The following is a 19,860-nucleotide window of genomic DNA, read 5'->3' on the forward strand; positions in this document are numbered from 1 at the left end:
CTAAGGATATATTCCGCCAATCGGGACAGAGTCACGTTTGAATATAAGATATAGTCAGATATTTTATACAATTTGGTATATTGCAGAGCTCTGGAGAAACCAGTGGGCTCTGTACTCGCTCTGTATCAGCTAGCACATGGCTACTTATGGAGATGTCCGATTGGGCAAAGGATTCTCCTTGCGGTCCTATCTAACTTCATCTCTCTCTCTCTCTCTTTATCAACGCCGCCAGACTCCTGAGATCAGTGAATACTAATATGCAATGCTCTTCCCACGTCCAAAATCCATGTTTATCCCTCTCCCGACGCCTGAAACAGTAAGAATAACAATGTAGAAATCAAAGTCCTTTTCGCAACCCGCCATGCCATACCTCACATCATTCCATCAGCTCCACCGGTGGCCGCGAGGTATGCGCCATGATGGGCTTCTCCTGGCCAATCGGGCTGGGGTTGATGTCCATAGGCGAATCCGTCATGTCATCGACCGCAATACTGGGCAGGTCCGGGCTGGCGCTGTGCTGGTCTGGCTTGAAGATCAGAGTGCTGCTACGGCTCCTTGTCCTCACTGACCCGCCATCAACGGGAGAGATAGGAGAGTCTAAGCCCGCGGCCGGGCGATGGTGCAGCTTGGCCAATGCATCTGCCAGGTCCTCAGCGTGCACCTGTTTGTTCGGCGCATCCTCGAGCTTCATCTCCCAGCCGTGTGGAGGCGAGGGCGGCGGGCTGATGAAGAAGAGCTTGCCGGCATCGGGCAGCGCGAGGTGTTGGTCTTCATTGAGGTTGAGGGGAGTTTGCTGCCCGAAGTAGACGCGGCAACGCTCGCCCATGATGGCTTCGCCATCCCATACTGAGCGCACTTTGATAGCTGCCTGCTCGTCCGCGAAGGATACCACGATGCGCCGGAACGACTTGAGCGGGGCCCATGTGTAGACGGGTGCGGTGACGGATATCAGATCGCGTATCGTCTGTAGGTTGTCTGGGCGGAAAATCTCGAGGTCTGAGAGATTGGTGATGAGGAGAGTGTTGGTTGGCGGGGTGGGTTGTGTCAACGGCGGGAGGTTGGAAAGGTCGAGCTTGAGCGATGACCTGGAGGATGCCCGGGTGGACGATGGCCGCGAGGGCAACGAGGTCGGCGACGTCGACATGATGTGTGGGAAGTGTCTGGTTATGTGGAAAGCGTGGGGAAAGTGCGGTGTTTGGTGCCAACCGGAGAGTGGCAACTGCTCGCTCTTATGGTTGTGTGATATATGCTGTAGTTGCGCTACCGTCAAGCTAGCAAACAGTGGTGCGTGCAAGCACTTCAACGTAGTAGTGATGCAGAGAAGCTTGTTCTTGTTGATCGCAGAAAGAGTAGTAGTCTGGTGGGTGAAAGTGGAAGATGGAATACAGAAAAATCGGATTCGGAGGAGGATCGAGTGCGATTATGTATCCGTCCAATGGTGGCTGCGTTGAAACAATGAAGACGGCCGTCGGCTAGCCGAACCGTTTGGAGTTTTGGCCCACGGAAACAAGAGAGAGATGCACGCAGCACCATTGCAGGCCCAGACCCTGTGCTACTGCGCTGTCGAATCGGCTTGGCTCGCAACCTCTCAGCAGCTCCCAGTACTGTGGATTTGCAACTACCAGGGGGGCTGTGGGCAAGTGGGTGCGCGCAGGAAAATCATGAATTTGCCCCGCTGGCTATTGTCCCCTCACCTACGCAACCAAGCCCTTTCACGATGGGATCCCATGCACCAACAACCATGAACGATGACTTGGACCTCTGAGGATTGCTTCCATCACTCCTGCGGGGAGAGTTGAGGCGCTGCAGGTGGCCGGAGTTGGTTGAACCTTGACTGTTCACGACGTATTCATCACTCATGGCTCGTGTCAAGTCCAATTTCTCGGCTGGTGGAAAACAGTTGCCTCCGTAATTTCGAATGGCTTTGCTCGTGGCTCTTTGTCTTGCCCATGTCACTCGCCACCATTCCGAAGGCGCAGCGGTATCTGTTGGCATGGTCAGTCCCCATATTCACAACAGAAACTCCCGAGGTGTACGACAACTTTTTGTAAGCCTCATTTTGCTTGTCCTTGTCTCACAAATGCCATTAGGAAGTCTTGGATCTCCATCAGCAACCGTAATTGCGTACTTCTTACATCAGGCACAGCATATCAGATGATTAAGCCTAGTAACTAGTAAATGATATTCACCACTCAACCATAAGTTGTTGTTCATTCTGCATCAACTAACTAGTTCAGTCGGCGGCAACCCACTCAGTGTTACATATCTACGATGTGTTTATCTTCCAGTGCACCATCAACGGTGACTTTGGTGGAGAAGGGCGACCAGAACAGCATTACCCGCCTCCGAGAGGCCCCTCATCAAATGACCGCCCACGAATTACGTCGTTGCCGTGCTCACAAGTGTCTGCAACATTTTGCACAGCCTCGTTGGCTCTCGATGCCAACTCCACTAAAAATCACTCTGCAGAGTCAGTGATCCGCGACGGTTTTCTCCACTTCCTGCGGCTGGCTAAGCTTTCATCTCTCCCATTCATCAATGAATGATCGATTTACCGCTGGCCCGCTGCAAGCATGGAGAGAGAGAAAGCTCTTGCTGGTTCCAGAACAGCCACCCATCTCTACTAATTAGTAGAGCCGGGTTGACGCAAAGTCCCTGTAATGGCGATCTGCATCATAGCCTTCCCCGACGGCCGAGGCGGTCACGGCCTACGCCAGGAACTTGATTCGGTCACGTTGCAGTTTGTAATTACGGCTTTCGAGCTCTTCGTAGTCAACGTCCTACCGACGATTCGCCTATGGCTCTGAATGCCAGTTCACAAGGCAGAAGCTCTGGTCCGATAGCGAATCGCCAAGTCATTAGGCTAGCGCAGTCGAAATCCCTCATGTCGATAACTCTTGTTCACTTAGCCAGTCCCCACCATTACAGTCTTGAAGTGCATAGCCGCAATCCCAACCAAAACTAATCTACGAGAGGCCGAATGCAAATTGACTGATTCAAACACCTTCCTGATCCGGCAATACTGATTCAACAGACTCCAACTCTGCAGCTTTTTCGCCGCAAAATCCTACGTAAGTTTGCAACACCGAGTAGGAATTGGATATTTCACAGTTGGTATGTTGAACCTTGCCGTAAGCGTGATCTCGCAATGGTAGAGCGCTACAGGATATGGCCCACTTAAGCGGCACCCTCCAAGGTAAACCTCCAACACCATGCATGATACACCAGTCGCAAGCAAGTTGCCCAAGCAATGGATAGCCTTGGCGAAAGGCCTTATCAACTGCTTCGATCCTCCATCCTCTTGAATTGTGTTGTAATCTCAAAAGCCATGTCGGCGGAGCTAGGATCCTTTCATGGCAAAGAGTAAGCGGAGAAAAGTATCTGGGACTAAAGACACTGTTGGTGATTTTACATTAGAGAGAATAAATTCGACAAATACTCCACAACTACATCTTGTCGTAAATTTCTATAATAGTTCTAAGTATCGCGAGTGTAATGGAATCGATTTGCTTTTTCGATATTCAAATCCGATAAAAGGAGGCCGATCGAGTTCAGAAGTGTCACGACTCTTGTTCGGTTTGTCCAGTTCATTTTCTCCACCTCTCCATGGAGAGAGAGTGGTGGCTTGCCAGAATGCTTGGGCCACCAAGTAGAGGGTACCCCAGAAGGTATCCATCTTAACGCCATCATCGAAAAGTCCGGGCCAAGCCGCCCAGCCGTTGCTCCGCCTCACAACTTACATAGTCGGCGCGCCGGGACGTTTAGGCATATAACATCCGAAAAACCTAAGCAAGTATCGTGCAGTCTAAAATCTCTTTTTCATTTAGTTTGATGTGGCTTCCATTCTCCCGCACCACTGCGGTCAACAAGTAATCATGTCATGTGCTCGAATGCAAAGCCACGACCTCATCAGCGGAGCTCGACGCCAAGCTGCTCCACCATGGTGTTCCTCACCTTCTCGTGGAGATCATTCACTTCGAAATTTGTCAATGTCCGTTCCAGGCTGCGGTAGTTGACGCGGTAGCACAAACTCTTGCGGCCCGTCTTGGGATGTGTGAAGTCATCCACAAGCTTCACGTCCTCAACCACGTCCCCGGCCAGGTTACGTACAATTTCCATGAAGTCGTTCTCGTGGAAGTTATGCGCATTGGGTTTCACATTACCTCCAGCGGCCGAGGTGCACTTGAGCCAGAAAGAGACATCTTTGGCGCATCCCGGGTACTTGGAAAACGGGACGAACCGCTTCAGTGAGTCCAAGTTGTCAGAGACTCCGTGGAACTGACGCAGGAAGCGCTTGTCCTGGGACCAGAAGAGGCGAATATCCGTAATCTGGAAGAGCAGCATGGCAATACGCTCCAGTCCTATGCCAAAAGCCCAACCAAGCTGGTTTGGAACACCGGCGTTGATGTAGAGATCCTGCTTGACCACTCCACAGCCCAGCACCTCTAGCCAATTCCCACCGTAGTAGACCTCGAGCTCCCAGGACGGACTTGTAAAGGGAAAGTAAGCCTCCACCCATCGTACCTGTAGCGGGTCGTCCACGAAGTCAGGATCGGCTCTCTTGGCAGCAGCCTTTGCGCGGGTGAAGATCTCGACCACCATGAGTTCTAAGCTTCGCTTTAAATGTGCGCCAATGGCCTCTGCCTCAGCAGCCGAATGATGATCCGTCTGCAGGGGGTTTCGGTCAGCATGGAAAGGCGGATTGGGGTCATCAACCTTCATATCGTGGGTCGGCAATTGTTCTACGTCCGACCAGACGGCAACGGCAATGTCTTCATTGGGCACACTAGCGCGATCCCAGCTGCGTGCTCCTTCCATTTGATGAAATATAGGATAATGGCTACGATCGACCTCATCACGACGGTAGACATCGGCGCTGATAAGGTAGCCGGGGGACAGGTTGGCGCGGAAGGTTTCCGCCTGATGCGCGGATGTGTGCGTGCGCAACAGCGTCCCTTCATTAATATAATAGGTGTCCGACTTTGCGCGTCCGGGGTGGTCCTCTGGAAAGCCGAGTGAGTCGAAGTTTTGGTATGCCGTAACGACAGGATCGAAAGTGTTGTGGTATTTGTAGGTGGGAGCTGGGAAGACCGATTCGATGATCTGGCGGGTGATGTACACGGGGTGGTCTTTTTGGAGATGGAGACGGCGCGGGACATTGGCGAGTATATGCGAGGGCGTGTTGAACCATGAATCTGTCTGATAGTTTTTGCCGTTGATCTGGACCGACTTCTTATCCGCAGATGATTCGGTGGTGGCTGCTGAACTGGGAGCTGGATGCTGTCAGGATTACAGACTGCTACTGTCTGTCGCATCGCCGACTGAACTGACCTGAAGACAAGCTCCTGCAGCCAATTCGTACGCCCCTGGTGACGCTGCCATCTGTCAGGTCCCGGAAGATTATTGCAGTCCTTCTCCCCACACAGCCGTAAGCTGCAGTAAACCGGGTCGCCCACATATTGAGCACCGTCCCCAGATTCCAGCACAGTCGTTGCAAGTCAAAAAATTGGATGCCTCATTCCGCTCAACCCTCTCCCGCATGTAGGGTCCGATCATTAGCCGCCGCGGAACATCGGAGAATTATTAGCGCCCCTGGTTAGCTTTCCCAAAGTTTGCAGCTGACCCCTGTCGGTCGCTGGGAAACTGTACAATGAGGTCAAAGGGCCGACGTTTGGGATCTTGCTGCATAGTGTTGATTTCGGTCTCTCTTAGCATGCTACTTCCATCGGCAAAACAACGCTCAAAAATTTACCACCGGCGCAACCGCAGTCGTCCGCCGGTTGCACTTCTTTGGTCCATTTCTTCGATTGCCCGCCTGTCCTTCGCTTGCGCTTCCATATATTTTTTAAGGTAGCTTCGTCACTGGCGGAGGAAATAGTAGTAGTAATACTAGTTCAAGAATGATTCAATTGGGCAACTAGTGTTGAAACTACGAGACAGAGAATCCGGGTCGAGGTCCTTCTTCCCATTTATTTTTCGGGATTTTTTTTCCTAAAAAGACCAACGTCGACAGTCAGTCGTCGGAAACTGGCATACAACCAATCATCGGCATGACAACCAAGATGACCTCACAAGACCCGGCCGCTCCCGTCGCGGCGCCGGCGGCGCCGGCGGCGATGAACAACAAGCCGAAGAAGGAAAAGAAGCCCCTACCCAAGGCCGTGCATTATCCTTTCTGGTTCGGCGGCAGCGCCAGCAGTCTGGCGGCTTGTGTTACGCATCCCCTCGACCTCGGTACGGTACCCAGTCACAAACAGCAAGTGTCTTGAACCTCACGTGTAACTAACACATCCTCCGCGCAGTGAAAGTGCGTCTTCAGCTCCGCTCGGGCAACGCACCCAAAACCATGTTGGGCACCTTCGGCTTCATCTTGCGCAATGAGGCCGTGCGCGGGCTGTACAGCGGGCTCTCGGCCTCGCTTCTGCGCCAGATGACCTACTCGACAGTGCGATTCGGCGTGTACGAGGAGCTCAAGCAGCGAGCCACCAAGGAGGGCGAGAAACCATCGCTTCCGCTCCTCATCGGGCTCAGCACCTTCTCCGGCTTCCTAGGCGGTATCTCGGGCAACGCCGCTGACGTAACCAACGTGCGCATGCAGCAGGATCGCGCCCTGCCTCCCGCCCAGCAGCGCCATTACAAGCATGGCCTCGACGGCATGTTTCGGTTGCTCCGCGAGGAGGGCCCCCGGAGTTGGTTCCGTGGCGTGTGGCCTAACAGTGTAAGAGCTGCGCTCATGAATGCCAGTCAGCTTGCCAGTTACGACACGTTCAAGGTTTTCCTGATCCAGAACACGCCCATGGGGGATACAACGACGACGCACTTTGCGGCAAGTCTTTGGGCTGGGTTCGTGGCGACCACTGTGTGCTCCCCTGTTGATGTCATCAAGAGCAGAGTCATGAGCCAATCAGGCAAGCAGGGTCTCGTTAGCCTGTTGAAGGATATATACGCGAAGGAGGGAGTAACTTGGATGTTCAAGGGCTGGGTGCCCGCGTTCCTACGTTTGGGACCGTAAGTTGACCCTCCCCCATTCGAATGAGATGAATAAGACGAATGAGATTTGCTAACCGCTAATAGGCAAACGATCTGTACATTCCTGTTTTTGGAGGCGCACCGCAAAGGCTATAGACGATTCATGGGTATTGAGGATTAAGGGGACAGTTCGTAACTTGGCATTTGTGTAATACCCCGGGAGATGATAGAGACTGGCGGGCTGTAGACGTGAAGGATATACCGGGAATGATTTCTTTGTTCTCAAGGCGTTTTGATGTTTGTTTTATGTGCATTGCAGGCGTTGGGCAAGGTAGAACAGTAATAGCTCCAGTAGCATTCGTGTCTAGTCTTGCAAGTTTGACCAGACGCAATATTGCCTTCAGCGGTCCTAACCATCGTTTATAGTGGTGAACCTGAAAGCATAAATGCCAAGTCTATTTTCCTCGGCGTCGCATCTGAGATGATCAATGCGGAAGCATTGCTTACGCTCGTGTCCCAGTTTTTGTGAATTCCTTGAGGCTTCTTTTCCGCCGACCGCAGCACGAAGTTTCACTTCACCACGGAGTATGCCTGTGTGTCGTAGTGTACACGTAGGCCTCACCCGACGCCCTCTTAATGTCGCTTGACGATGGTCCCACCCGCCATCTACCTGATTCGCAACGATGTCTCTCCGGTTTACCAACCACCCTGGCCAGAGTTTCCATACGGCGTCGTGCCATACGCAGTGGCAGACCCACCCCAAGAACTCTGATTACCGGCATTACCATAGGGCGTGGTGAAACCCTGATCCTGCCATCCAGACCCTCCGTCCATATTTTGATCCGGACTTCGTGGCCCGTCATAGTCTCCGTTCATGCCATCGGTCTCGCCCAAGCCGTGAATCAGGCCGGCCAACTTGCGCTGCAGCTCTTTGATTCCCTCCTGAATGATAGTGTCGGGCTCGATGTTGCCAGCGCTTTCGACTTCGAAGTAGAATCGTGACGGAACAGCATCGTAGTCAAACACTTCGCCTTCCTGGGGTGGTTCCTCCCATGCCGCATACTGACTCTTTGGCCTATGGCGAAGTTAGTATCCCAAGAACCGAATCCAGCGGTCGTACACTCTTACCATTCCTTTTCAGCATCTATTTCGTACCACAGGTCCAGGTGACGCAATTTGTTATGCGGGTCGTATTCAAACCCAACAGCAGCAGTAGGTGCCCACTTCGCATGCTCCTTCGCAATACCTTTCTTTGCTATACAGTTAATCTGCAGCTCTTGGTCCTTGCGCAGCTTGCAGATCAACGGTCCAAGGCCATCGGGGTCCATGATGACTGGGTTGCCAATCTGATTGTTCGGTCTGTCGTGACTCACGATCAAGTCTCGAGCGTACACCTTCATGACCTCGTCGGATGTGCACTTGGCATGCAGCGTGAGTGTGACACTGCATCGTTCACAGTACTGGTCGCAATCGCAGTCGCGGGAGTAGTTCAGGTCATCGATTTGTCGCGAATCGAGAGGAATGAGTCCCAGTCTGTGAGCAATGAATTCATCAGCCAGGACGGAGGAGTTGACTGCGAACTCGACGAGATCAATGGCTATGGTCGGCACTTCTGCTTGGATCACGCGGCGCAACGAGTTTGCAAAGGAAATGTCCACATTTGTGAGTTCGAAGTTGACATGCATGTTGTCCGCCTGTAAAAACAAACATTAGAGTCACGGTAGAGCAATCGCGCCCTCTGCGATGGAACGTACTTCCGAGATCTTGACAGACGGGCCCAGGGACTCGTTGTCCATCATCATCGTGTCGTACTCCATTTTGGCAGGTGAGGCAGCGGGCCGCACTGCAATCAGCCTTCGAGGCGGTCGCGATGCTTGGTTTACGGCAGAATGCAGTTTAGAGGTCAGTAATTCACGCAGTTGTGTGGTTGCAAACGATGCTTGAAAGGGGGTGGACGTCGGGGCAGGCGGGATGTGAAATTCCTCGAGGCTGAAGATCGAAATGCAAGCAGTGCACAAGGCAAGCAGGTTGAACAAGGATACGGGCTAGAGCAAGAGCGATCCACCCATAAGGACCCTCCACGGGAAGTTCCGCTATGGCGGTGCAAAAGGTGAGGCTGGTGACGGATGAGGCTGGGGCAGGACTGGAGCACTATAGACTCCAAGTCCCAGTCAATCTCGGATGTAGCAAGCTCGGGCCTATGTATGACGTCGGTGTCTCCAAGAGGACTGATGAAAGCATTTCATCAGCTTTGTCGAATTCATGACATTCATGACATGAATCAAGCTCAGCTGTGGGAGAACATATATTGAGTACCTCTGTGCTGGAGTATATCGAGGTTGGATCAGCTGGTTAATGAAACAAGTCCAAATGCGAAATACGGCGGAAATCGACACTGAATTATCCTTGTAGCAACGAATCAGCCGCAGGGTTGGGGCGCCGATGAAACTCCGCGGTGCGAAGTAGTCTGTCATGTGGACCAATTGATGCCGCCTTCCAAAAAATTCAGAGTTGAATTGAGCTCTCACGGTTACCATTATCGAGTTCATCACGCGCCTTTCCCATCTTCCCTGACATCTTCACAACGCCGCCACTATGCTCAGACAAGCACTTGCCACATCTTCGAGGGCGCTTCACTTCACCGCTAAGGCCTATGCGAAACAGCCGTTTGTGCGGTCACAGTTCTCCCCCGCGTCATTAAGCTCTGTAAGGTCACAAATACCGAGCTCTAGGTGGTACAGTGATCAAGCAGAACCGGCAGAAAAAAAGGAAGGGAAAGACACAAAACCTGTAGTAGAAGCTGCAGAGAATGCGCCATCCGACGTCGAAGCTGAGCTGAAGATGAAGCTGGAGGCAAAGGAGAAGGAGGCTTTGGACTGGAAGGTCAGCATTTTGCCCATGCAACATGCATGAATGCTCACAAATTCTACAGGACAAAGCCCTACGCTCGGTTGCCGACTTCCGAAACCTCCAGGGCCGTACACAGCGAGAAATGAAGGCTGCCCGAGATTTTGCCATCCAGAAGTTCGCCAAGGACCTGGTTGATAGTGTTGACAACCTCGACCGTGCCCTAATTATGGGCCAAGAGAAGCTGAAGGCTGCTGAAGCCGAAGGGGCCGAGAAGAACGAGGATCTGGCCGCATTCTACGAGGGTGTCAAAATGACCGAGGGCTTGATGCTGCAGACCTTGACCAAGCATGGCTTAGAGCGATTCGACCCCGATGGCGAGAAGTTCAACCCTAACGAGCACGAAGCAACATTCATGACGCCTATGCCCGGCAAGGAGGATAACACCGTCTTCCACGTCCAACAAAAGGGATTCAAGCTCAACGGGCGGGTGCTCAGAGCTGCTAAGGTTGGTGTCGTCAAGAGCCAATAGATATGACGGAACGAGATCAATGTGCGAGTAGACTTGTATTACTATTGCGGATGCACCATACGACCGGCGTTGGTTTATGTACAAAAAATGCTCCTCTCATGAAGACGACTGGACGACTCCTTAATGGCGAAGCTGCTTGGGCTACGCAAACAGCGCTGTTCGATAGGTAGACCTCCGGACTGGGATTGTGTGTATTATAACTCCACCGACGACCTAGGAATTATCTAATCATGAAATATATACCCCCTGCGTTGGGGGCACCATTCACACCCTCGGAGAAAAGACTTGTTTCTACACGGGCCATGGGCTCAATGTCTTGGCGTGGCATGCACGAGTGTATAAATTTTGTGCTGGATTTTGGAATAATGTGTGCATATTGACGTGCTTGATAGATTCCCAGCTGAACGCGGTCAGAATTAGTCTCGACTGTTGCAGGTTGCGCCAAGTGAGCCAATGGGGAAATTGTCCACGTTGGAATACTTCTACAGGCTCGGCTTCAAATTCCGAATTGGCTTCGGCAATAAGTCGCGTCTGTTGACCAAGGCAGCTGCCAATTTCCGTCGACCTAATTGCTTTTTTTACTCGGCAACTTTTATCAAATTCACCGAAACGTCACTTGCCAGCGGCACACCCATTGCCTGGCAGTCAAGGGATTTGGTGTACAAACCTTGTACGCTGAAACGCCCACTGCCACCCCCCTCACAACTCGCAGCGTCTGCTTATTCGACTTTGTTTCGCTACTTCCTCATTTCATCATCCACATACCGCAATGTCACTGACGGCACCAATCGCGAAAGACAACTTCGCCTTCGCGAATGGCGATCTCTTCGCCGAAGCTTCGGGTGGTAATCGCCACCGTCGAGCAACTGCTGCCGAACTTAAGACTCATTTCAAGTCTGGCAATGATAAGGACCACCCAGCACACTGGTTTGAAGCCCAGTGCCTCCATTATGGACTTCCGCCGTCCAAGACCAAAGCTGTGGCGCGCATGAGGCTGTACGATGCCGTCAAGGGGGGAAGCTTGTCAGTTCCCGCGAGCGTCCAGAAGCTTGAGACAGAGCTGAAGAAGGAGTGGACCAAGAAGGATCGCGAAGCCAAGAAGGCGCTCAAAGGCTCTACGACAGTTGCGAAGACGGCCACGACGACGACGAAGGCTGCTGGGACCAAGCGCAAAGCCGAAAACGTTGACCTCACAGTCGATGTTGGCGGTATTCAGGTCAAGCTGTCGACCAACAACGGAGCAAGAGAGACGGCTGCCAAGAAGGCGAAGACTACAACTGCTGCTATGACTGCTAAGAGTTCCACCCCCAAAGCGAAAGCCTCAGCGACCAGTGCATCCAAAGCTACCAAGGCTACACCCGCACCCAAAGTGAAAGCAGTGAAGCCGGAGAAGGAAAAGCCAGCTTCGAAACCTTCCGCCTCTGCCAAATCGTCCCCTGCCAAGCAGACAGCTCATCGACGCGGTACGCAGACTCTTCGAGGTGGCATTTCACAAGGTCCAGGCAGAAAGTCTGCTGCGGCTTCCTCTTCAAGCCCTGAAAAGCCAGCAAGAACCAAACAAACAGCCCGACGGAGCGGCTCGTTCGTGGCAAGAGGACGGATTCCCACTGGCGGCATGTGCTACGAAGAATCTCCCCCGCCTTACTCCGAGTATGCCGACGACGACTATGACGATTACGAAGAAGATGCCCCACTGGCCCCCTTGGGTCTCCTCAATGGCCGCTACGAAATCAAGTCTACCGAAGTCTCCGAACAATGGACCCATTATGGACAAGACTTCGGTCTCATCTTGACCCTCGCGGGCTCTAGCATGTGGGGAAGCTTTGACCTTGGCGTTATCGAAGGTGTGCTGTTCATAGAGAGACGCCCGTACCAATCTTCCCACGAGCCCATTCACTTCAAGTGGCGAGGCCGCGAAGACCAGGGCCCAATGCTGTATGGTAACCATAACTCGGGCTGGATCAAATTCCTGGGCGATGGACGAGTCGAGGGCGAGTTTGACTACCAATGCATCGATTTCAGGGGCAAACGGGCGCCTGGTCAGGGTACCAAGAGCGAGATTGATGCTAGAATTCTGGAGAACGAGTGGGATGGGTACAACGAGAGAGAGTACGAGGCCGAGAATCAAGCACGCTGGAATTAGGAAGATAAAAACTATTGTTGGCAGGCACGTTGGTTTAGCTGTTTGGCGAGGAGCTGCGTACTTGACAACTTGCAAGATCCGCCGTTGGGCTTGGCGCTAGTCATCTTGAGCGAGCGGTCATTTGTTCGTTTGATTGTAGGATTTGATTTAATTTTTGTCTGAGATGCCTAGTACAAGCTGGAGTTATCCTGCCTTGTTTGAAAGCGTGTGTGTGTGTGTCTGTCTTGAAAATACTTGTCACCAGGGAGAACGATAGCCCGCTGCACGGTAGATATCCCGCAAGGAATCAATGATGTTCTCGTAGACCACTCGTCCACAACTAGTGCGATGCGACTCACAGATGAGCCAGCCATGGCGGCGATAGGCTACAGAGCGTGCCGTATGCGAACAAAGAAGACGGAGTTGACAAGTGCCAATAGCGCGCAGTCAAATATCGGTCCAAAGACCTCGATCCTTGGAGTTGAATATGAAGATGCTGAGCAAAGCTCACGATGTGGATTATCCACCCATACCTTATCCAGCGACTCGGCGAGTGCATTGTCACCCAAATTGCGTTGTCATCACGAAGCTGACATTGATCCTGGGTAATGCGGCTTCCGAGGTTTTTTTTGGAAAGGTATAAGATGGAAATCCACACCAGCAACACACGTTTATCTTGGAGGACTTCGTAGCTCTTCCTAAAAGGAAATGATACAACAGGCATCCTACTCAATTCATCGAATAACATCGTGCAGTTTGCAGATATGCACTTGACAACCTTGGCCTCCGAAGTACCAATATAAATCTCAGCCAGCTTCCCGGAAAATACTACGTCAATCTCCTATGCGCGGGTTCCCAAAATTTAGAGCGGGCCCTATCGCCCCAGCACTTCGAGCTTGACGCCGAGGAGTGCAAGCAACCTGGAGAATCCAACAACGATGTTAGCTATTACGATCAAGTCCAAACCCGAAAAAGACGAAGGATTCTCAAAAGAAATCCCCCTTCGCTCATCACCGCCCTGAAACACACGGATGAAGAGCTCGAGTTCGTGATGGGAGTTTGTACTAGGGTTTGGGACGGGCATACGTCTTGTAACAGCTGGTTTCTCATCTTTCATTTGACCAAGTCGTGATGGAACCGTGGCCTTGGAGAAGATGATGCCATCCACGAAATTGTTCATCTTATTCGCAGTGTCTTTCTGAGTCAACTCTACTGACTGCAGTACCTAGCTCGCTCTTCAATGAGTGGTTTTCACAACTTCCCTTGGAATTAGTGCAAATTCCAACAATGTCGCCATAACCAGTGTCCCGGCGGCTCTGGTGGCCCCTTTGAAAAGGTTGGGGTTCTCGGATTTCGATGCTCAGATGATTTCACCATTGGCAAGCACAATCTCAACCCAGTTTACTGATTCGCTTAGATACCCATATTTGAAGGAGCTGCTTTCTCCAGCAGATCCAGAGTATCAGCCTCCAACAGTCAGACCTTGGGGTTCCATGACGACGGGAGGAATGAGTTTATATTTGAGTGTTGCTTCGACGAGCTTGGCGATCACGTTAAGTTCTACAATGACGGACCCGGAATCGAAATTTATGTGAATGATATTCGGCAAGGCACTGATGACCTTGCTATGATGAGCTGATCGCGTGCTTTTTGTCGAGCAATGGAGTCTCCTCGATTGTGTAAAGCGCGTACCGTTGTTTTGATGCGCTTGAATGCTACATTGTAACAATTCATAAAACCAAATGTTAATGAAGCTGATGGAGTGATTGAAAACCTCAATCTAGAGAAATATGATTAGTGAACTTGAGTTTTAACCGCTGTTGGTGTTACTAGTAGTTCGCGAGGAATGCGAACAGGGGGCACGTTTCAGGATGTTTGTATCACGGTTGTTGGTTCATCAAATTGTTGCATCTAGGGGAACCATATGCCAACCCCCCACGGCCGATAACGATTCGACAAGTGTAAGCGATTATAACCTGAGTCTCATGGACGCCGAGAAAATCTGCCCTCAACCGATATAGCAACGGCGACTGAACGCGAAACCTGGCCAGTTTTCAGGGGAGAATCGTATTAAGTCTCCAGAAGCGCCTAAGTCGATCAGGAACCACCGCAAGTCAACTGAATATTACTCAGTTTACAGTCCTGATTCTTCTTGCACACCTTCGACCAAGTTGCCCAGTTGAACGCCGTAATAGCCTCCAGGTTTGCATCCTTAAACGACTCCAACGGGACAACAATCGTCTGCTCCTGGCCCGTAAAGTTGCCAACAGTGTGCCATGCACTATCGAGTATCGGAGCAGAGCAAGACTCGCGGGTCTGAATCTCCAACATGAAGGAGGCGCCCTTGGGCGCCGTCATTGTGAAGGAGATGGCGTCGTAGCCTGACATGGCGGCTTGCGTGCATGGCAGCGTCTCGTAGAAGTACGACATCTTCTCCGGCGTGAAGATAATCGAGTTGTCACTTGCGGTGAGTTTGACCATGGAGTCGTCGTCTGGGTAAGGTTTAGTATGGTAACGGGGGTATAAGAGAGGTTTATTGCGCAAGGTAGCTCACCGCTGGCACGAGTGCCCAGACTATTAGTCTGCGAAGAGAACTCGGAGAAGTCATCGATGAGGAGGTTGGAGGAGCACTTCGCTGCTCTTCCATGGTTGATTAAGAGGCCGGCGAGTAGGCCTGCTAAAAGAAGAACTCTCATAATGAGGAGGCTTAAAGAGTGAATGTGCTATTGAATAGAAAGGTATCAAGGCAAACTCAGTTGAAAAAGAGAGACAAGGAGTTGAGCCGATGAAAAGGATATCAATAACAATTCAAGGAATGTGGCAGTGGTCAAAATATATACAGCACTTGAACCTGGGCTCCTTTCGCAGAACTACTGATATAAAATGAAAAAGTTCTATTAAACATCAACCAATAGTATCAACCGAAGCACCAGAAGGGCAAAAGGCTACCCTGGAAGCGATGTCCGTCAAATACGACTATGCCCTTGGCTTATTTCACAGCCCTGTATTGGCATCCTGCTGTACCTCGAAGCTGTGGAGATTGGAGCCTATGCCCAGCCATTAGACTAGGATAGTTTGCATGAAGGCTCTTACACAGGGAAATCGCCAGGAAATAACCAACGTCGTATAAGCTGGGGGACCTCCCGCAATCTCTCATGCCTTATATGGCCCTCAAGTTTTCCAGTAGTTTATCACATCGTGTTTCGCGTGTACATGCTAACTTGCGAAAAAGACTTGGTTGCACCAGACTCCTGTTGCTTAGGAGGAACCTACCTGGTATCTGATTTCAGGGGTATATTCACGTAAGGGGGTTGGTCTATGCAATAAAGCAGGCCTCTGACCGGCTCGGGGATTGACAGGTGACTTTCCAAGGCTGTGGCATGAGCTAGAGATGTTCCACCGCTAAGGAACGGGACAGAATCTGATGGGCTTTGCCATAAAATTCGCCAAGTTGACCTCGTTCAGGAGACGGACATACTGTTGGTTTCCGCCAAGATATCATCGTCGTTGGGTAGTAAGCTCTGCAAGCTGCACACCAGTTCAGTGAGGGAGCTCCTGATCAAGGAGTTCAACGCCTAAGCACATTGATCAATCGCCAACTCAGTTAAGTTTGGATTTAAGCATCTTCTCAACCCGACCTCCCCCTCTATTATGGCGAATGATGTGGCGAGGCTGCCTTTCGGGAACCTCAACTGCACACCTCATGGAAAGCTTACAATCTTGAAGTCACGCTTGCTGATCATTTAAAAAGCAAAACCGCCAAGTTTGGACATGCCAAGGCCGTTCATCGAGTTAATTCATTAAGTAACAGCGAAGGGCGCGCATGTCATCAGCCTATGTCCACTCTAATAAATCATGCTTCCCGCCGACAAACTCCGCTCGCCCTGTAAATGCATATGGGTATCAAAACGCACTGCTCTAAGCTCAGTTCGCCATTCAACATCATCATACCACATCCCAGATACCCATTTCCAACATGTTGGACTCTCTACTCCTGCCCTGACTTTGGCTTCCATTCCCAGATTTAGCCTTCTCTAGCTCCGCGTCCACATCCCAGCGGGGGTTCAGAAAATCATCCAAGTTCTGTAGTACTTCTGCTACGTCATCTATGCCCTGGTTCTGACTCTCGACTTGCCATGGTGATTGTGGCGCTTCATTGGCATCCTCGACACATTCATCATGTGCTGACGGTGTCTCAAGACTTATGGCTCGTAGCTGCGCGTCTGCTTCCTTGAAAGCTTCCGCCATGGCACGCACATCGGGGCTTTGGGGTAGTTGCTGGGAGTCGGGAAGTAGTCGCTCTTTCAATCGGAACTTCGGCATGGGCACAAGTGGACTGCTATCCTCGCTTGCCTTTTCGCTACGTCGTCTCATTGCATCGAAATGCCCCAGGAAATTGTCGTCCACATCTTCAGCGCCAATCTCAACCGCGGTCTGGGGCGGAGGGGAGGCAGGTCTTGCGACACTGTGCGGCGGGGGCAGTTCATCGTTGTCTGTATTCTTACCGGGTAGAGGAGCAAAGGACACACGACAGCTCGAACGCAAATGAGTACTTCCCCGAGCACTCCTCCGTGCACTTTGCCAAGGATTCAAATTCGCCACATCAATAAGAACTTGTGTACTCGGCAATCGGTCCCCTGACAGGCGCGGAAATTTTGACTGCTGTCGTGATTTGCGTTCAGGTGACGGAGTGTTAAATTTCGCAAAGGACTTTATCGAGAGGTCAAGGTCGGGAGTCGACGCGCGTTGCTCAAGCCCGTAAGGGCTTAGCGGATCTTGTGGCTGGCTCTGAACAGAGCTCGATGCCTGTTTACCTCGAGTGTCCACAGGTTGGTGTCCATCCATTGAAGACATTTGAGAACCAGGCTCGCTTCCGGTAGAATTCGACAAACGGGTCGCAGAGGCTGGCATGATTTGGACATTGAGGTTGGCCCATGGGCTTTGTCCAGTTCCAGGTGATTGGTAGAAGACCTCAGGTGCAGGTGCCTCAGAAATTGACAGCCTGGGAGTCATGATGGGCTGTGCTAGTCGATCAGTCCTAATCGGTTCGACGATTGGCGTCGCCCAAGGTGTCTGTTGTGAAGGCCCTATGCCGCGGTGCTGGAAATCGCTACCCGGAGTACTCAACAAACTGACGGGAGGGCCGGGGGTCCACTGCTCCTGAGCTGGCTCAGACTTGACATGCGGGCCATCAAGATTGGCGATCGGCTCAACGGCAGGTGCCTCAGGGCGTTGCGGCTCGGCCTTGGGAAGCTGAAGAACTCGTTCGTCCTCTCCTTCATCGACGGGCTCAATCTTGATGAAAGCCGTCTTCTGCGCGCCTCCGACATTCGGCGGTGGATGGATTGGTGAGCTGGCCACTTCTACAACTCCCCACTTGGTCTTCGAGATAGGAACCATGACTTCAGAGTTATCAGAAACTGAGCCATCCTCCGTGATTTCAGCAGAAGGAGCTAGTCTGTCGGCTTCGGCGAAGTCCAAGGCGTCAACGTCAGCGTTCAAGCGCTGCCTCAGGGTTTCCCTCTCTTGGACCAGATGCAAGGTCTTTTCGCGCATCGTCACCAATGTAACGCGAGCAGAGCTTTTCGCCATTTCTAGCCTTTCTGAGGCGTTGTATATGCATCTTGATGGTTGATCATCGACGTCCATTACATCTCCGACCAAAGTGGACCCTTCATCCATCATAGGTTCTGAAAAGAATTCCTGGACCGCCGGCATGCGTCTGCAAGCAGCTTCATGTGGTATTATCCGTTGCTCGTGGTCAATGCCATCTTTATTTCTTAGCTTTTTCGTAGGACTCGTTGTGGGAACCGCCACAAGCTGAGGGCCGACGCTTTGTTCCACAGCTTTCGGGATATCACAGGACGGCTGTGTATGTACGGCGTCTGATCGATGTCCAGCAGTCTGCGGCATACTTTGCGGACGATCAGGACTTTCGGAGGAAACAGACTGGTACTCGAGATCATCATCGCTGAGAGAAGCGGACTCCATGCTTCTCGGTGGAGGGCGATGTATAACCATGTGCGGATCTTCATCCTCTGCGTCGTCCACTTGACTCGGCGGAGAAGATACACCGGACGCTGGCTGATCCTGTTGTAAAGCCTCTCTTGGGGGTGAATCTTGTCCCATGTCGATATCGATTTGGTCTTCAAAGGTCTCGGAAGGTGGTGTTCCGGCTTGTACGGGCTGGAATTGGGGATCGTTACTGTCCTTCGTCCTGGCAACACCCCCAGATCGTGTGGAACGAGCTCTATAGTAAAAACTTTGGTCAATATGAAACTGGAAGCTGGCATCTGCTTTTCCCCCGGGTGGGAGCTCCTCATGCGAGCCCGGTTCTTCCCCCCGATGCATTTGAGAACTATCAAGTGAGGACAGTTCGCTCGTAGGCTCATTGATTCCATCATAGGTGACCATCTCAAAACGTTGACTCGGGGCACGTGACAAGGGCAAGATCCTTTGTCGGGGCTGGCTGGCCGTTCCCGGCAAGTTCACGTTTGACAACTCGTCTCCTGATGTTGCGCATTCCGAGGAAATGCCAATGGTTTGTCGTGTCGAAGCGCTTATACTTTTCGGGGGTGAGCTTGAAGGAGTTGGCATGTCGAGACTACGATTAGCAGGCCCGGAGCTCTTGTCTGATGCACTCATCACAGTCGTGGAAACAAGTGCCGATTTGGTCTTTGCAATCGGCTTGGGCACAGGAGCCGGCGTTGGTGTTGATATCACAGTAGTCGGTATACCAAAGTTGGCCCGCCTGCGCTTCGCAATCTTGCTCTTCAACCAACCCTTTCCTGCAGGCCTCTTCCGGCTGGTTTCATCCGAAAGTTCATCGACCCCATGGTCCGGTGCCCAGAACTCTCCCATTTCCATAGAAGTTATTGTGATGTTCCTCGTCCATGCCTCTATTCGAGCTTGCTTTTCCGTGTCGAAATGGTGGTCGAGGGTGGTTATCAAGTTCCGAGCCTTGGGTTGACCATTGTTTCGCCACGGGTTCTCCCAACCGGAGGCTGCATCGAACGGCCCGCGGAGAGATGCCGAGAGAATCCGGGGGGGTTCGCCGTTCAGGTATCGGATTGTTTGGTTCTCGTATCGCAGCATTCTCGCATTCCTTGCAGTGCCATCTTCGTCGTCAGACCCAAAGCATAGGATCCCATCGGTCTGCTGAGGGGTGGCACGATATCTCGATTCCTCGCCCAGCAAACATCTCTCCTTCTGCTCGTGCAAGCTGCCACCTTGCTTCGCCATTGTTAGATGCAGTGACGACGATGCTTGTCTGACATTTTCGGAACGTCGTAGGGCTGAATAGTAACCGCAGGATTGTTCAGGGGGGCAAGCATTGACCGACGACTAGGGAGGCTTGCACTTTTGAATGTGCTCAGCTGTGCTCGAGTTG

At 51.9% G+C, this 19,860-nt stretch overlaps 8 protein-coding genes across 8 annotated transcripts; 3 read left to right on the top strand and 5 right to left on the bottom strand.

The window, feature by feature from the left end:
- Positions 1–376: 376 nt before the first annotated feature.
- BCR38DRAFT_414640 (Calcipressin-domain-containing protein) lies at positions 377–1,144 on the bottom strand (the record flags this gene model as incomplete). The annotated part of the gene is made up of 1 exon (XM_040858953.1): positions 377–1,144. The coding sequence occupies one exon, from the start codon at positions 1,142–1,144 to the stop codon at positions 377–379; it is 768 nt and encodes a 255-aa protein (XP_040709968.1).
- A 2,637-nt stretch (positions 1,145–3,781) lies between these two features.
- Positions 3,782–5,554, bottom strand: BCR38DRAFT_120392 (phenylalanyl-tRNA synthetase). Its single transcript, XM_040853468.1, has 2 exons — positions 5,332–5,554; positions 3,782–5,273 (listed from the first exon to the last, which is right to left on the bottom strand). The coding sequence occupies exons 1-2, from the start codon at positions 5,456–5,458 to the stop codon at positions 3,910–3,912; spliced, it is 1,491 nt and encodes a 496-aa protein (XP_040709969.1). The 5' UTR covers positions 5,459–5,554; the 3' UTR covers positions 3,782–3,909.
- Positions 5,555–6,116: 562 nt separating this feature from the next.
- BCR38DRAFT_356142 (mitochondrial dicarboxylate carrier) lies at positions 6,117–7,150 on the top strand (the record flags this gene model as incomplete). Its single annotated transcript, XM_040857005.1, has 3 exons — positions 6,117–6,234; positions 6,303–7,008; positions 7,075–7,150. 3 exons carry the CDS (start codon positions 6,117–6,119, stop codon positions 7,148–7,150), a joined length of 900 nt encoding a protein of 299 aa, XP_040709970.1.
- A 515-nt stretch (positions 7,151–7,665) lies between these two features.
- On the bottom strand, positions 7,666–8,786 carry BCR38DRAFT_461780 (DNA-directed RNA polymerase; the record flags this gene model as incomplete). Its single annotated transcript, XM_040862558.1, has 3 exons — positions 7,666–8,044; positions 8,098–8,663; positions 8,724–8,786. 3 exons carry the CDS (start codon positions 8,784–8,786, stop codon positions 7,666–7,668), a joined length of 1,008 nt encoding a protein of 335 aa, XP_040709971.1.
- Positions 8,787–9,470: 684 nt separating this feature from the next.
- Positions 9,471–10,631, top strand: BCR38DRAFT_379716 (GrpE-domain-containing protein). The gene is made up of 2 exons (XM_040857390.1): positions 9,471–9,852; positions 9,902–10,631. The coding sequence occupies exons 1-2, from the start codon at positions 9,565–9,567 to the stop codon at positions 10,346–10,348; spliced, it is 735 nt and encodes a 244-aa protein (XP_040709972.1). The 5' UTR covers positions 9,471–9,564; the 3' UTR covers positions 10,349–10,631.
- A 211-nt stretch (positions 10,632–10,842) lies between these two features.
- On the top strand, positions 10,843–12,779 carry BCR38DRAFT_451525 (uncharacterized protein). The gene has a single exon (XM_040861467.1). It carries the CDS (start codon positions 11,118–11,120, stop codon positions 12,489–12,491), a length of 1,374 nt encoding a protein of 457 aa, XP_040709973.1. The 5' UTR covers positions 10,843–11,117; the 3' UTR covers positions 12,492–12,779.
- Positions 12,780–14,140: 1,361 nt separating this feature from the next.
- BCR38DRAFT_478899 (uncharacterized protein) lies at positions 14,141–15,436 on the bottom strand. The gene is made up of 2 exons (XM_040863122.1): positions 15,025–15,436; positions 14,141–14,962 (listed from the first exon to the last, which is right to left on the bottom strand). The coding sequence occupies exons 1-2, from the start codon at positions 15,164–15,166 to the stop codon at positions 14,568–14,570; spliced, it is 537 nt and encodes a 178-aa protein (XP_040709974.1). The 5' UTR covers positions 15,167–15,436; the 3' UTR covers positions 14,141–14,567.
- Positions 15,437–16,415: 979 nt separating this feature from the next.
- Positions 16,416–19,712, bottom strand: BCR38DRAFT_414647 (uncharacterized protein; the record flags this gene model as incomplete). The annotated part of the gene is made up of 1 exon (XM_040858954.1): positions 16,416–19,712. The coding sequence occupies one exon, from the start codon at positions 19,710–19,712 to the stop codon at positions 16,416–16,418; it is 3,297 nt and encodes a 1,098-aa protein (XP_040709975.1).
- Between the last annotated feature and the right edge of the window lie 148 nt (positions 19,713–19,860).

This window comes from Pseudomassariella vexata, assembly GCF_002105095.1.
Source record: "Pseudomassariella vexata strain CBS 129021 chromosome Unknown BCR38scaffold_24, whole genome shotgun sequence".
Taxonomy (NCBI): Eukaryota; Fungi; Ascomycota; class Sordariomycetes; order Amphisphaeriales; family Pseudomassariaceae; genus Pseudomassariella; species Pseudomassariella vexata.

Excerpts from the sequence above, each read along its gene's own strand:
- BCR38DRAFT_478899 (XM_040863122.1), bottom strand. The coding sequence starts at position 15,166 with ATGAGAGTTCTTCTTTTAGCAGGCCTACTCGCCGGCCTCTTAATCAAC. Across the intron at positions 14,963-15,024 it reads TCTGGGCACTCGTGCCAGCG|ACGACGACTCCATGGTCAAA; the intron begins GTGAGCTACCTT and ends AACCTTACCCAG.
- BCR38DRAFT_451525 (XM_040861467.1), top strand. The coding sequence starts at position 11,118 with ATGTCACTGACGGCACCAATCGCGAAAGACAACTTCGCCTTCGCGAAT.
- BCR38DRAFT_379716 (XM_040857390.1), top strand. The coding sequence starts at position 9,565 with ATGCTCAGACAAGCACTTGCCACATCTTCGAGGGCGCTTCACTTCACC. Across the intron at positions 9,853-9,901 it reads AGGAGGCTTTGGACTGGAAG|GACAAAGCCCTACGCTCGGT; the intron begins GTCAGCATTTTG and ends CAAATTCTACAG.
- BCR38DRAFT_120392 (XM_040853468.1), bottom strand. The coding sequence starts at position 5,458 with ATGTGGGCGACCCGGTTTACTGCAGCTTACGGCTGTGTGGGGAGAAGG. Across the intron at positions 5,274-5,331 it reads CTGCAGGAGCTTGTCTTCAG|CTCCCAGTTCAGCAGCCACC; the intron begins GTCAGTTCAGTC and ends GACAGCATCCAG.